The sequence below is a fragment of the Pagrus pagrus genome (genome assembly GCF_965226575.1).
Source record: "Pagrus pagrus genome assembly, chromosome: 8".
Classification (NCBI taxonomy): Eukaryota; Metazoa; Chordata; class Actinopteri; order Spariformes; family Sparidae; genus Pagrus; species Pagrus pagrus.
In genome coordinates, this window is record NC_140192.1 from 15253250 (window position 1) to 15268362 (window position 15113).

At 41.8% G+C, this 15113-nt stretch overlaps 1 protein-coding gene across 30 annotated transcripts in view; it reads right to left on the bottom strand.

The window, feature by feature from the left end:
* camk2b1 (calcium/calmodulin-dependent protein kinase (CaM kinase) II beta 1) overlaps nucleotides 1–15113 on the bottom strand; it is a 69675-nt gene that overhangs the window by 33473 nt on the left and 21089 nt on the right. For 23 of the 30 annotated variants that reach the window (XM_084359602.1, XM_084359580.1, XM_084359605.1 and 20 more), the window contains exons 6-10: nucleotides 5946–6018; nucleotides 2005–2107; nucleotides 1249–1332; nucleotides 992–1086; nucleotides 86–208 (exon numbers count right to left, since the gene is read on the bottom strand). In XM_084359602.1, coding sequence (XP_084215728.1) covers nucleotides 86–208; nucleotides 992–1086; nucleotides 1249–1332; nucleotides 2005–2107; nucleotides 5946–6018 — 478 coding nt within the window. Of the gene's footprint in view, nucleotides 1–85; nucleotides 209–991; nucleotides 1087–1248; nucleotides 1333–2004; nucleotides 2108–5945; nucleotides 6019–11199; nucleotides 11273–15113 lie in introns of all 30 variants that reach the window. The other 7 variants (XM_084359577.1, XM_084359601.1, XM_084359579.1 and 4 more) reach the window with 1 other exon arrangement.

Below are 15113 nucleotides of genomic sequence, written 5' to 3' on the forward strand. Positions count from 1 at the left end.
AACTGGTCGTTTGTCCTTGTTTTTGTCTAGGTGGACAGCAGTGTAAAGAGTTGTGTGAAAAATAACCGCTGTCTGAAACACTTACGCAGACCCACGGGTGCTTGAGGGCCTCCTGAGCAGTGATCCTCTTGGCTGGGTTGATGGTCAGCATCTGGTTGATCAGGTTTTTGGCCTCTGGGGTGACTGTGTCCCACTCTGGAGAAGGGAACTAAAGGGACAAAGAACAGTACGACATGTCTTAACATTCAAAGCAGAGCTGAAATGATAGCTGATTAACCGATCGACAGAAAACTAACTACAATTATTTTGATAATCAATTAATCGTTTCAGTAATTTTTTAAGTAGTCATGTCGAACATCAACCTGTTTCAGGTTCTTGACCGTGAGAATTTGTTCTATTTGTAATATGTGTCGTGACGTCACACGTTGGTTTGTGGACTACCGTTCTGATGCCTCGAGTTTGGCATTAAATGTGAATTCCTGACTGACAAATCTGATGACGATGCTAGACTGCATAAACCAACTCCCTGATGGTAATTTATGGCAACGATGAGGAGTTTTTTATATCCTGCATACCGAATTTAACATTATGGATGAAAAGTAAGCTAATTTATTTGCATTTCTTATCTCAGGCCAGATATAAACAGGAGTTTGTGTGTCTTAAATATAATCAGACGGCCTGTCCAAGAACAGCCCCCTGCAATTTGTAAAGAAATTCCAAACCCATCGGGTCCCGTTGTGTTCAGGTAAAAGTGTCGAGGTCTGTGTCCTGTGAGCCCAGAATCAGTGCCAGAGAGTCAGTCAGCCTCTCTCTCTCTCTGTATTTGGCATAGACTTAAATGTGATCTAAGGTGAGGCTCCCTCTCTTGCACCCCCTGAAATATGAATGAGGTGTGTGAGTTACGTAACTGCTGCCTAAAAGGAACGGGGGCAGTGGGGGGGAGGGGACAACTGAGAGGAGATGAGAGGAGAGGAGAGGAGAGGAGACTCACATCATAAGCCCCAGCCTTGATCTGCTGGTACAGCTTGTGCTGGTCCTCATCCCAGAAAGGAGGGTAACCCACCAACAGGATGTAGAGGATCACCCCTGAGACACACACAGAAACAAACACACACACATACATACACATAAACACACATAAAATGCATTATTTGTTAGAAAATGTGCTTCAGTGTTTCTGTTTTTGTTTTGTGTACAATCATCTGTGTGTAAAGTGTGTGAATGAGTGTGTGTCTCTGTACAACTCACCGCAGGCCCAGATGTCCACAGGTTTGCCATATGCCTCCTTCCTCAATACCTCAGGGGACAGGTACCCCGGTGTGCCAGCAAATCCTGCAGTAAAAACACAAACACACATACACACACATGATTGATTGACGTTGCCTTTGATTAAAGGCAACAGATTGTGTATCTGCTCTCGTTAGATCAGCTTGTATAGAAAGCAAGATTATGCTCAGTGAGCTAAAACCGACTCATCCACAAAGAATGGAATCGGAGCTTAAAGACATATTTGAGGCTGATTTTCAATGACTGGCGAATCTGCTGTACAGAGAAGTGACATACACCACAGCTGATGGGCACAGATGTTTGTAGTAGAGATCCAGGTGAGATGTTGACGTGTGCCTGAACAGGGCTAATCTAAGACTGACAGGTTCACCCCACTCACTGTTAATCTCCATGTAGGAACAAAACACAGACACTCTGGACACATGAACATGAGTTTAACATCTCCCATACAAAAAATAAGATCAACAGCGATGATTTAACTAGGGGGAAGGGGACAGGGAGCATAATTTAGGACCATTCTTGGTACAAAATCTATATTGGTTCATTATAAACCAACTGAAAAATACTACATAAAATCCTAAGGATCTTTCAATGACAAAGATGTGGGCAACAAGTGTACAATACGAGGCAGTCGGCACAAGCAACTTTTAATCTGTAGCTTTAAATAATTACACATAAAATATAAATGTGATAAACTCCGGTATCCGCTGTACCTACCAAACCAGGCCTGCTGATCCCCCTGCACTTCTATGGCTAGGCCGAAGTCGGCCAGCTTCACTGCAGCATTCTTACATTTGCTTGCTAGGAGCAGGTTCTCTGGCTAAAGTGAGAAAGAGGAGAGAAAGAAAAGTTACCAACGACATTGAAAATGAAGTGTGGGGGTACAAAACATACACACTGTCCTAGTGGGGGAAGAGCTGGGGGTAGAGAGCTATCCATGCACAAAGTCTGTAATGACATTCATACAGTACAATCTTATCGACACTATATTCTGCACAGACACGCAAATACATAGACACACACAGACATAGATGTCATTTGAATAACTTGCATGGAAACATAAGGCTGTACGATAAAATTTAGTCCACATTTCAGCAGAAATGATAGACTAACTTTCATTGTACAGTCTTGTGTGTCCAAGTAACTCTGCAGTCTGCAGTGCTTTTTTGCTCTAGCCTCATGTGGAGCGCTGTGGTCTATAGGCTCCATCTCTGTGGCCCAGATAATGCAGTCAGCCTCATTATTCTCTGTCAGAAGAGGGTTCTAATAATGGGATGCTATCCCCACTGGCCCCTGTTCCTTCTCACTTTGTCTCTCTTCATCTCTCTCAATCTCACTTAATCATGGCCTCTGTAGAAGAAACGGGCAATCTTGAATGACAAATAAAGCACTGTGGTGGGAAATATTGATATAAAACACTGACTCTTTTATTCATTGATGTCCATGGTATTCATGATGTTGGAAAATCACCAACTTTGAGTTAGTATGACTGTCAGAGTTTGAAAGGTCAGCAAAGCTAACAAGTTAGACTGCATTAGACAAAGTACTAGACTACACTTGACAAAACAAGCTTTACAGCTAAACCCAGAAACTGAACACCAGTCTATTACATAGAAACAAAGAAATGTTCTTTGGCTCTGCCCATGTAAGGTTTAACCCCAGCAGAAAAAAATGACTCAGAGCAGCTCTGCCTCCAAGTGAAACTCCCAACCTTGGTTTTCATCTGCAGTCCTGTGTTTGGTGAAGTGCAGTTTCAAAGGGTTACAGCCTAGTTTGGACTGGACTGATTAGATGTCAATAGTAACATCTGCACACCAAACGTTTGACAGATGTGGATCTTAAACAGTCTTGCACTTACACTGATTTGGGCTTTTACTAATTGAACAGAGGTCCACTGTGTATTGTTACTCATAAGATGTTCCCTCCTGCTGTTCAGGGACTAAAGCAAGCCTCTTTGATGTAACTCATGCAAGTCTTCCTTCTCTGCCAATTAGCTTGTGCAGTTCCTGAAATGCACCACTGTAAAGGACAACATAAGCGCAAACATACAGCATGGAGAAAATGAGGACATTATATTTAGGCTGCATTTCTGTCACTGCCTCCCCTGCACTGCAGCAGTGTATGTCTTTGTGCCCTCTGCCTTCCTCCCTCTGCTCTCTCCCCTTAGCTAATTTGTTTAGAGGAACGGGAATACTGTGTGTTTAAAGTGCAGATACTTAAAAGTGAGCTTTTAGAGCCGTTGAGCCCATAAGTAAAAGAGAAGGACATGAGCAAGAGAGAGAGAGAGACACTTAGTGAGCAAACCAGTAATCCTTAGGCGCTGTGCCTACCTCGTGTCATCACATTCTCACAGCTCTACCACTTGGTAAGGCTTTACTCTTTTGTGAACGAGGGAGTTATAACTTGCCAACACTGCAGCAGTAAGATAATCCGTGAAAATGGATGTGGGTGGATTTTCTGGTGAAGCATGCGCTTCGTTCAAAAAGGTGCATAAACGCAATGCAATACATCCCGGCCACGTGTTCAGACATCACAGCAGCAATCGCCATCACTTTTTGACATAAGTGCCTCTTCCCTCTCCATCTCTTAAGCACACACACACACAGCTAAGCACACTGGTGACTAGCAACTGATTTGGTTGAAAGAAGGAGAGAGGGAGGGTATTATGAGGATAGAGAAAGCTGTATTCGAGAGCAGTTCATGAGTGGGTGTTTCAAATGTAATGATACACATCTTTCTCTCTTCCCTTTTTTTGTCTGTCTGTAGATGACCTGGAGCTGCTGTGGCATTCCTGATGAGCTCCTTCAGAGAAACTGGCAGAGATGTAGGCATCCATCGGCCCTAACTTGTTTTAAAGTACGTTATCTTAAAAGAAATTACTTAGTTTGTGTGTCTAGATTAAAGTCAGGGCTATGTCTCATTTAGGGATGTTAATGATAAATTATAATTAAGTAATCGCAGTTAAGAATATAACCGATTAAAAATGTATTTATCAGCAATCAGAGATGGGTACAAATACGTCAAAAAGTATCTTGTTACAGATTACAAATACTTGGATGGTGCATCGAACATAGATCAGTTTTTCAACAAAACAATTGTATCATAAAGAGCTGGAAAACATACCTGATCAAAAAATAAGTAAAAAGGCTTCAGATTGATTCAGTACAGTCAAAACACTATTGGGCAATCAGTCATTTTTATTTTTTCTATTTTTTTGGCACACATAAGTTTGCTGTGTTGTCGTCTCATTTGCCATAACCTAATTCCTAATTTGAGGGATCTTGTCACCCAGGCTGTGCTCAGTCACCACAGTATGACCTATTGCATGAAATGCTCTCCAATGCTTGGGTGTGAAATCAGATAGGCGTGTCGGCTAAATAAAGAAATAGCCACAACAGTTCTGATGAACACAACACGCCTTCGCCGGAATGCTGGACTGACATTTGCATAGAGGAGGTCTACTCACAAAGTGCATAAGGCACAGCAAGTTGCGACATAAAAGCATGCACACGCAAATACATGGGTAGGTACAAGACATGACAGCAAGAGGACTGGAAACAGTTTGATTTCTATCTGTTTGGACACTGATTCACACACAGCTCACAATATTTGGGGTACTGCTTTGTTTGTGTCACAAGCACAGCATTAAGTCTGATTTAAACACAAACCTCAGCAAAACTTCTGCTCAGTTGTTAGTCAGTTCACAGTCAGCGATCACATTAATCGAGGCTACTGCTTACTGTACAATCTCACTAAAAATCTCTTTTCACACTCCATATGAAATATCTATACGTTTACAAAATATCCATTAGCAATTCCACATTTCTTATATACTTGTAAACAGTTCAAAATTAGCAACTGGCTTTCAGTTTCCACAATTTTAAAAGACTGTGCTACCTGCCAGTCAGCCGATATAAACAAATGTCACAACATCACAAGTCAATAGCAGTTTACAGAGAGTGAGTTTTCTCAGTTGAAGCATTGATCTATAGAGGCAATTGAAACCCATAGGGTGTCTCAAAATCAATAGTTAACATCTTTCTGTGACCAGAGGTCGGATTAAGTATCCTCCTGGGCCATCTTAGATGGCTGGCTGTGCTGTGACAAGATGCTGTTCCAAAAAGGTTACAGAGCGGTGGCATTGGTCAGTGCATGACCAGCGTTGCATGCTTGAAATCTCAACAGACAGGGAGAAGTGGTGTTAACACAACAGGAAAGGAAGGTGACTCTACAGAGCTGGAGGCTGCGTATGGCAGGGAAGAGCAAGAGAAAGGTTGGAGGTGGTATTTGACAATCTCATGGTGATCGCCACAAAGCTGTAGAGGCTGTTCTAGCTCTGACTGAGGAAAGGAGCTTGGCCTGACTCTAAACAGATGTCTTACTTTACAAATAACAATTGTCTGGGACTGAATTGTGTTATATAGGGTTACAAAGACAGCAATTGTATTTATATTATACAGAATTCAGGGGGAATAAGATGATTTAAAACCCTCTATGAGTTCTGAGGCTTTGCAAGTGACATTATGTCCACAAACATCACAGTTTCTCATTTACTTATCAAACTTAGACAGACTACACGAATAACACAACCACAAAACAACTTATACAAATATATCATCACACTCTCAAGGGACAGCAGGGTGATCCCAATGACTCACCTTCAGGTCCCGGTGCACCACACCCATTTGATGGCAGTGAAGCACCGCCTCCAGGATCTGCTGGATGCAATGACTGCATGCAAACACCAAGGGGGGGCGCATGTTAGTCTGAGCAGTGCTACAATCCCGTGCAAAGGCCAGGGGTATGGGGAGGGAAGGTGTGGGGGAAGGTATGATAGAGTAGGAGGGGATGAAGGTGTACAACAGGGGTTTGAAAGGGCTCCTTTGTTGCCAGGCGTCACACTCTCAGCTTTTATTGGCTTCGGCTGACCCACAAGTAAGCACACATTTGCGATAAATGAAGCCAATTAGGGTTCACTTAAATAGCATCCAACTAGTTAGCCACATGGGCAAGGTTAGCTAACCACTGTGGTTCAAATGTAAGGCCTATAATAATATCCTGTATGCTCGCTTGCTCTTCCGTGTTGAGCTTCCCTTAAAAAAGCCTAGGCCTTAAAAAGGCTTTCATTGGTGAGGTGTCTAGGGGGATGGCTGTCTCTATGGCTTTTACTCAGCTGGCCTGCAGGGGCATAGTTGTGTGTGCTCTGCAACAGAAGATTCCTTTGAGTTGATCTATTCTGCAACTAACCCATGGATGATCTATGTTTTAGGTCCTCTATTCTCCACAGATGAGTATATCCATAGACATACTCACCTCGGAAACACAAGTTAGAGTTCAGTTGGCTGCAGGTGGATTCTAGATCCCCCCCCCCCCACATGTTTTAGCCAGCAGGCCTTGGGTGATGATAGAGGGTGTGAGAATGTGTCTGGCCATGGGGGGCACAGAAGGCGTTGATGAAGGAGGTAAGGGAAGGAGTGAGTCATTGTGCAATTAATAACATTTAAATGATGTGTCTGGGATCAATGCCATGTCTATTGCCGGCCTCGCTGGCCCCTGCTGACAAGAGCTGTCATTCTGATGTCAGTTAGCTGCCGGATACTAAAAATAAAAACCCAAAAGTCAAAAACTGTGCGAGGGACGCTGAGGAATGATTGAGGTTTGAGTCTATGCAGAGACTAGATGACACATCTGAGCAGGGGAACAAGGGAGAGATATATATATGTGTGTGATGAGACAGACAACGAGTACATGTGTGCGTAGGGCCATGTACATTGCCTGGGTCCAGCTGTGGGAGGTGTGGACTGAAGCGGAGCTGCACACACTCAGTCGCTCTCTCTCACATACACATGCACTAACGCCTGTGCTGTTGGGGATGTGGCCTGAGTGTGAAGACAAAGGTTGACCGTGCATATGTGCTTCCTGTGCACTGACAAAGTCGAAGTTCATCAAAGTTCAGTGAGGATTGTGCATGAATTAAGTTTTTTTTTTCCAGTGCATCAAAAAAAAACAGCTGTTGGTTATGAAACTTGCATTTCTGGATCCAACTATGTGGTTGTATGACACAATTTTGTATTTCTAAATATAAATCCCAAATCCATGACAAAGGGCTTCTTTGACTTCTTCTCTGACAATATGCAACACTGTTCAATGATACACGATAAAAGTCGGTTTGGAAGAGGCAGCTTTTTTGCCCACTGGAGGCCTGACAGACTACAACGTAACGCAATTTTGAATAAGGCCACAAGAAAATACAGAAAACAGAAAAGCCATTATGTGAAAAAAATACAGCCCTGTCATTCATTTTAATGAGACCAGGTGCCGAACTGGAGGGCTCACTGTCAACATTTGCCACAACGCAGTGCAGCGGCATTCTGCAAGTTGCTGTGTTTGCCAATCAAATTTTGCTCCCTTTATTCACAAGTGGAAAATATCTAAGACCTTTTCTGGGTACACAAATGGCTAATTTCTCTCTAATACGGAGTACAAATATGTTATAATCTGTGTTAGGAAGTGCTTCTCCTTTTTTTAAGATAATCCATCAAGCTATACAGATACCAAGAGGCTGTTTAAACAGAATCAGCATTGCACAGGTGTGCCTTCAGCTATTCACAATAAAAGGCTCATCTATGTGTAGTTTCATCGCAAAACACAATCCTACTGGCAGATTATCGGGGACTTTATTCACCATTTTACCAATTATCAGCTTCAGTGATTTTTCTGTCAGATTGCTGATAAAATAAACTCATTTTAAAATGTGACACAATGTCCCGCCCACATAATATAAAATAATATGAATCTGCAAAGTAACTAGCAATTTATCAAATACATGTAGTGGAGAGGAAGTATAAAGTGGCAGAAAAAGGAAATACTCAAGTAAAGTATCTCAAAATTGTTCTTGGGTTCATTCCATTACTAAATTTGACAGCTGACATTTGACGGCAGTTTTAAGTTATCAAACATAAAGGACCCCTAAATCTGACTTACAGTAACAGGCTGTAATAAAGCAGGAGTCTGGCCAGTCTGCGAAATATTATAACATGAGAGATACGAGAGAGACAGAGAGAGAGAGAGAGAGGGAGAGAGAGGGAGAGAGAGAGAGACAGAGAGAGAGAGAGAGATGGACTGGCATGACTGTAAAGTTCAGGGCTATAAATTAGAATCCTGTGTCTTGTTTCTAAAGGTCTCCCAATGAATAAATACTAGGCAGGTCACATTTACAGCCCAAATGCTGAGAGCTGTGTGTGTGTGTGTGTGTGTGTGTGTGTGTGTGTGTGTGTGTGTGTGTGTGTCTGTGTGTGTGTGTGTGTGAGTGTGTGTGTGTGAGCGATCCCTCACTAAAAGCCAACACAAGCATGTGACCACATGTGTCTGTAAATGTGCGGTCGAGGCTCAAACTATGTCCACCTATGAAATGTTTGTCAGTGTGTAGGCATGCATGCAGTTCAGTGCGTGTGTGTGCGTGTGTGTCTCCATCCTCCCCCACTTCAGTCAGCTGTTGAGCTCTGTAACCCGCAGGCTGAGAATCCTCTGCATGTTTGTATGTTTGTGTCTGTGCTCCCTAATGTTCCTGTGTGTTCGTTAGCAGTCAGTGGTGGTCACACTGAGGATATCACACCCAGTATGTGTTGTATTTTAAGATTCATTCTGTACTCTTTATTGCTCGCCCTTTGTTTTAACTACGCTGAGAGCATGTCTTTGGTACTGAACAGCAAATAGGCAAAACAAGGTCAAGTGTCATCATTTTAACATTTGCAATCTGGATCTCAACTGCAGTTCAAATTTTTTGCTATTTTGTTTATGGTTCAGTTGCAAACTAGCAAGTTACTCCACCTCCAACTGAATAATTTGGTCTACAGATCACTGCCACAAAGGCATCATGTGACTTCTTATAATCTGCTTGTTTTCACTCTGGTTCTGTATAAAACTGATGGAGCAGATCACAATTAAACAGTGAACTGTACATTTTAAAGACGTCTTTTCAGTGAGCTGATTAATCGCTGTATTACCAGTTTTTTCTATCTTTATGGAGGACAGCCCCGGCATTAAAATAGCTAAATCATCACAAACAAGAAGCCAAGAGCTGCGAGCTTGTAAAGTTTGTACCATTAGCGACCAGGTTAGGGTAACTTGCCATTTTCAGCGTGTAGGTTGCTAGCTCTGACGTTGTTGTTGTTGTTTGGCTTGGGCGATATCCACCATTTTATTGGGGTGGACGTGGGGGGTCAGGTTTTTCTTACAATATTTAATTCAAATATTTTATTTATTTCTATTTTACGTTGACTAGTGGTATCAACAATGTGAATAAATGAAGGACTTATGCTGTTCACTTCTTTACTTGCCCTTTTGCAGTAACATATAATGCCTAAATAACAAAATAACAAAAAAGGAATCACACAGCTGTATATTCCATAACGTGAAAAATATTGCTTAGCTGTTGTTGTTTCCTCCAGTGACAGGGATTTTTCAAAACAATAACATGTAGATAGTAGAAGGGAACGCCGACAGAAATAGGTGCCCAGTAGCAGGCTTACACTAACAGTTTACATGAGTCAGGCCACAACAACTACTACTTTAAATGATTTAAACTGGGTATTGTAATATCATTTTGTGATTTTGGTGATTATGTAAGCCTAAAACTGACACATCAAAGACACATTTTGTTTTGTTTACATGCATAAAGTTGCAAAGCCTTAAGTGTGCCACTGTAACATCCCTTGTTATAATACAAATAATCACACTACACTGATTTCCAGTAGTTCCAGATGCTGTTTCAGCACTAATTACCATTCATATAATTTATTAATAAAGACCTACTGGCTCAAAACAAAGAATTAAATGAGGGCTGCAGAGATAAACCAAATGGTTTAATTGTGATCTGTAGATGGTGATCATTAAAAGGCAAGTGCTTTTTCTTTTGTTTATTGTTTTTTTCCTTTCCATTCACAACCCATTTATTGCATCAGTGTGACAATACACTACACTGAATTTAATGAAATCATGTGTAAGAATTGCTCTCAGGGTGAAAATGTGTGTAAACTGAGTGTGTGGGTTTAACTTTTAATAGTATACTGTATATCTCAGGTTTGAGGATATTTAGAAGAAAAAGGAGTAGTACTGTGCAGTTAATCAAAGAAGAAGATCAAAAGCATCTCCATATACAAGCCACCAACTCAGGACACGATTATAAGAATGGCATAAAACCAAACAAATCTCACGATTTTAAATGCATTGCACTTCTTCTGTTGTGTTTCCTTTCTTCATGCTCAAGATCTCTTAACACATGGATAGAGACGTACTTGTTGAATGAGCTTGTCTTAAAAACACAGGGATCAATACAATAAAAGAAATGACTCTCAGCCTGAGTGAAGGGAGTAGGAGGGTTTGGAAAAATCAATGGAGATCACAATAAATATAACTGTGTTTTTTTTAACTAGCCTGGTGGGAGAAATTGATGGTTGTACGGTCGAGTAAACACTGGATATTTATTAAACCTGCAGAAGGATGCGTGTTCACTGCAGGTGGCTGCGTGTGTGCATGGCTCACTCATTGATTGATCTGGTTGTCAGTCAGTGCAACAGGAGCTTTCGTTATGGAGTCATTTGTAAAATGATTGATAAGAGGAGGGGTTGGAGCGCAGATGGGGTAGGGAGGGTGGGTGGGTGAGGCAGGCCAGGGTCCTCCAGGTAAAAAAAAAAGAAAGTACAATACACTACAAAAGAAAAAGAGGAAACATAAGAGCATACCAAGAGACAATTCGGACAGGCGGACATTAGACCAGCAACTGACAGGAACGACACGAATAGACGAGACGGAGGAGGAAGGAAGGAAGGAGGAAGGAAAGGAAGCAGGCAAAGGTTGTAGGGAAAAGGGGAAGGAGGTGAGGGATGCAGATGCTCCTCTACATATACTAACCTTCAGGTCCCTGTGCACTATGTCATGTTGGTGAATGTGATGGACACTTTCTAGAATCTGATGGATACAGTGACTGTGGAGACAAAACAGAGAGAGGAGGGACGGTGGGGGGTGAAAGGAAGGATGGTGATGGATGGATCATGGGGATATACAGAGATAGGTGAAAGTGGAGAGATGGAAGGGGGGGTGAATAAGGAAAAAAAATAGGATGCCGGGTGAAAGGAGTGATAGGCAGGGCCAATACGAGATGAATAAAACAAATTTAAAGATGAGAAAATGGCAGGTTAGTTTAGATGAGGCGAAGTGGCAAAGATGTCAGATGAAATGAAGAAAAGGAGGAGGAGAGGACAGATAACAGGGGAAAGACAGAAGAGAGGAAGAGGAGAGGAAGATTGATGCAGATAGAGATGTTGGGACGGGAGGGGTTGGTGGGTGTAATGCGGGTGGAGGAGACAAAAACGGTTCGTTTTGCTTTTTTAAACAGGATGAGAGACAGGAGCAGCCACAGCAGAACAACCTGACAGACGAAAATCACAGCAACACAGAGGAGAGGAGAGGAGAGGAGAGGAGAGGAGAGGAGAGGAGAGGAAAATAAAAAAGGTGACAGATTGTGAAAGTAAAGATAGGAAGCCTTTGAAGAGCAGAAATAGATAATAATACAAGAAACAGATCAGTTATGTGTATGATGAAACTGAATCATAGACTGGTGGGCTGATGCCAGGCTATTTTTCCATCACTAAAGGGAAACATCACTGTGTGTGCAAGAGATACGTGTACCTACCTCACTCTATTGTATGTGTATGTGTGTGTGTGTGTGTGTGTGTGTGTGTGTGTGTGTGTGCACTTAAATGTGTATGTATGTAGGCTTGGAGGAATGAGAGAGTGTAATGTGCAGAATATGTGACTAATAGCAGGAGCAAAGAGACAGGCAGCCTGCAGGATCCACACCCACACAGTGTCTAGTGAGTGGGAGGACTGAGAGAGAATGAGAGAGATCTATGTGCATGCTTGCAAAGAAACACACACACGTGCGTGCGCGCACACACACTCAAAAAATCGAAAAAATTCCAACTGACTGCAGTTATTTCCTGATTGTAAAAATTGATCCAGCATCAAGTGATGGCTGCAACGTACTCTGTACTTGTAACCAGAAAGGGCAGTGAACATTTTGTTTCCTGGTATTCAAAGGAATACCTGAGCCAACTTTAATCAAACATTTAACTAATTTCTAACACGCATTATTATTTACTCTTTTTTTTTTTTACAATACTAAAGGTATCATTCATTCATTAACTTCATTCTGTAGTCCGAATGCATTGACCTTACAAATCTTGTTCTCCAGATGTAAGTGAGTTGGTTTTTTCAGTGGAAATGAAAATTGTGATACAAAAATTACCATTCCCACTAGCCGTGTATCATATCTGGCAAATAATCACTGTATGATTTGTTTGGATTTTAATTTTTTTTAACCACAAAATTTAAATTGACTATATGCCTGCATGTGTGGACACATGGCTTCATCTGTTAGTGAACCATTGTGTGCGGCATTCAGACAGGGGAGAGCACATCCATCCCACTCATTTGTTTGTCCATTTTGTGTGTGCCTCTAGCGCCTCACTGTCCAAAACCATTATGTCTTTCCAAAGGACTCGTCTGCTGATGAACTCCTGGTGGGGCAAAGAGGCAAAAAAGTGCAGCCCTCGTCACACTTGCCAAAAAATGTGACTTGCTCAGCACTTTGAGCAACAATGTCCCACTGTTCTCTGCAGGGGAGTAAAGAGATACTGGGAGGAAAATCAAACACAGAGCCCGTCTGTATGTCAAAAGTGGGCACCTTCTCTCCCTCTTATGTGCTTACGTATTCAATACACACAAAAAATGATTTACGAGAAAACAAACAACAAACATATTTAAAAGTTTCCCAACTTTAATGTTTACACGCAGGACTTCAACCATTAGCCAATCACTCAAACGGGTCAAATAATGATTTTGGGGTCATTGTAATAGGAGGTGATGTATGATGGCATATTTCCATTAATTTGTAAATAAATAAGTAGAAAATACTCACTGTACTTAAATAAAGCTCGCTAGACTTGTGTGTAATGTAAACAAACTAGTAAGTCCTGTTTCCTGCCATGTTTCAGTGCTGTGTGACAATAAAAATAAATGTTAGGATGTGCGAACAATATTTCAAAATGTCATCATGGAAACTAAAGCATAAACTGTTTGTTCTTTTTGTCAAGGGTTGGTGAACAAAACAAAAGCTGTGAGAACATTAGACTTACATAAGAGGGACAGTTGCATATAAAACTCATGTTTATGTGCTTTGTTTGCTAAATGTGACAGTAGGTAAGCCAAAATAACTTGTTAAACAATGCTGGGTTTCTGGACTTTTGTTTTTTAATCTGTTTTCTCCTTCGCGAGCAAAAAAACCTCCCAATTTACTCCCAGGTTCTACTCATAATAGCCTCGATCCAATCAAACACTACTGAGGAGAAACTCTTGATATATTCTGAAAGGGGGCGACAAGGTGTGATGCAGTTTGGTGTGTGTGTTTGAGGCTAATTATCAGTGCTAATTAAAGTCCCACTTCTTACTGGTCTCCAAGGGAGTGAGGCTGGGGGTGGGGGGGACTGGCCTGGATGACATTCAGAAGGGAGGGGAGAGAAAAGTGAGTGTGTGTCTGAGTTTATGCGTGTGTGTGTGTGTGTGTGTGTGTGTGTGTGTGTGTGTGTGTGTGTGTGTGTGTGTGTGTGCGTGTGTGTAGCCTGCCATGTACCTACTGTACTGTATAGTACTTATAACTGCCAATCTAAGCTATAACCTCCCTAGTGATTACTGTCTTCCCCACCCACCTTGTAAACACTTGCTGTACTCATCCCTGGCTCACACACACAAGCTCACACACACACACACATGCACACACACATACACACATACCCACATACCCACAAGGATTAAAAAACTGTGACTCTTCAGCCTTTGTTAGCTGGCAAAAATGACGGGACCAGAGCCAAAACAGAAGCTCCTCAGCATCAGGCATAAGGAGCTGGCAGTTGTTGGAGACTGCTAAATATGCAGTTTTGTTCTCCTTAGCACACAGGAGATGAACAGGCAGAAAGCCCAGATAATTAGCAAACTGAAATGCTTTACCTTAGGCACAATTTTTTGTGGCGCTACAAAAGCTTTGTTAAGATTCCACAAACGGCATAAGCCAGCTCGTCTTCTACACTGCTACTTACAGTTTCAGCGATTAAGACACAGGTTAAAGTTTACTTCCACGGTAGATACAGTGAATCTGTTTTAATATTAGAAACTAGAAAGTTCAAATAAGACGGTATGCTTTCGTGAGAATCTCATAGGTCAGTTTTATGTCCTTGTCATGGCTGTGAAATATTTAAGCTTGCTGGTACCTGCATATGGTTTTAAAGGGAATATACTGTATGTATATCGTATGTTTGCATTACAAATTAGACAACTGGACTACTGTGAGGCGACCTTTTCTACTGTGAGTGACATGTGGGCCTCTTTGCCACCCGTTGTTGCTGCCATGCCATGCCTTGCAGCTGCAACAGCTGTCATCAAATCAAGTTGTTTGTACAGCATACTTAATAAAAACTGGATCAAAATAATGCTAGACCCATCGCTGAGCTGTAATGGGACCATAAGGTATATTCAATCTGTCCAATGAGCTCATCAGGCCTTCTGAAAATCATATCATGCCTGATTTTAATTGGTGATAGAGCTCACTGCACTGACTAAATGCTGAGCTGTGAGCCAAAGCTTTCCACTCTACTACTCTCGACTACTTTTTATAAAATAGTTAAAATAGTTTTACTAACATTTCAGCTGGGGTTACACAGCCTCTGGCTGGGATTGAAACTCAGCCAGCAACTCTGAATGGGATACAGGGG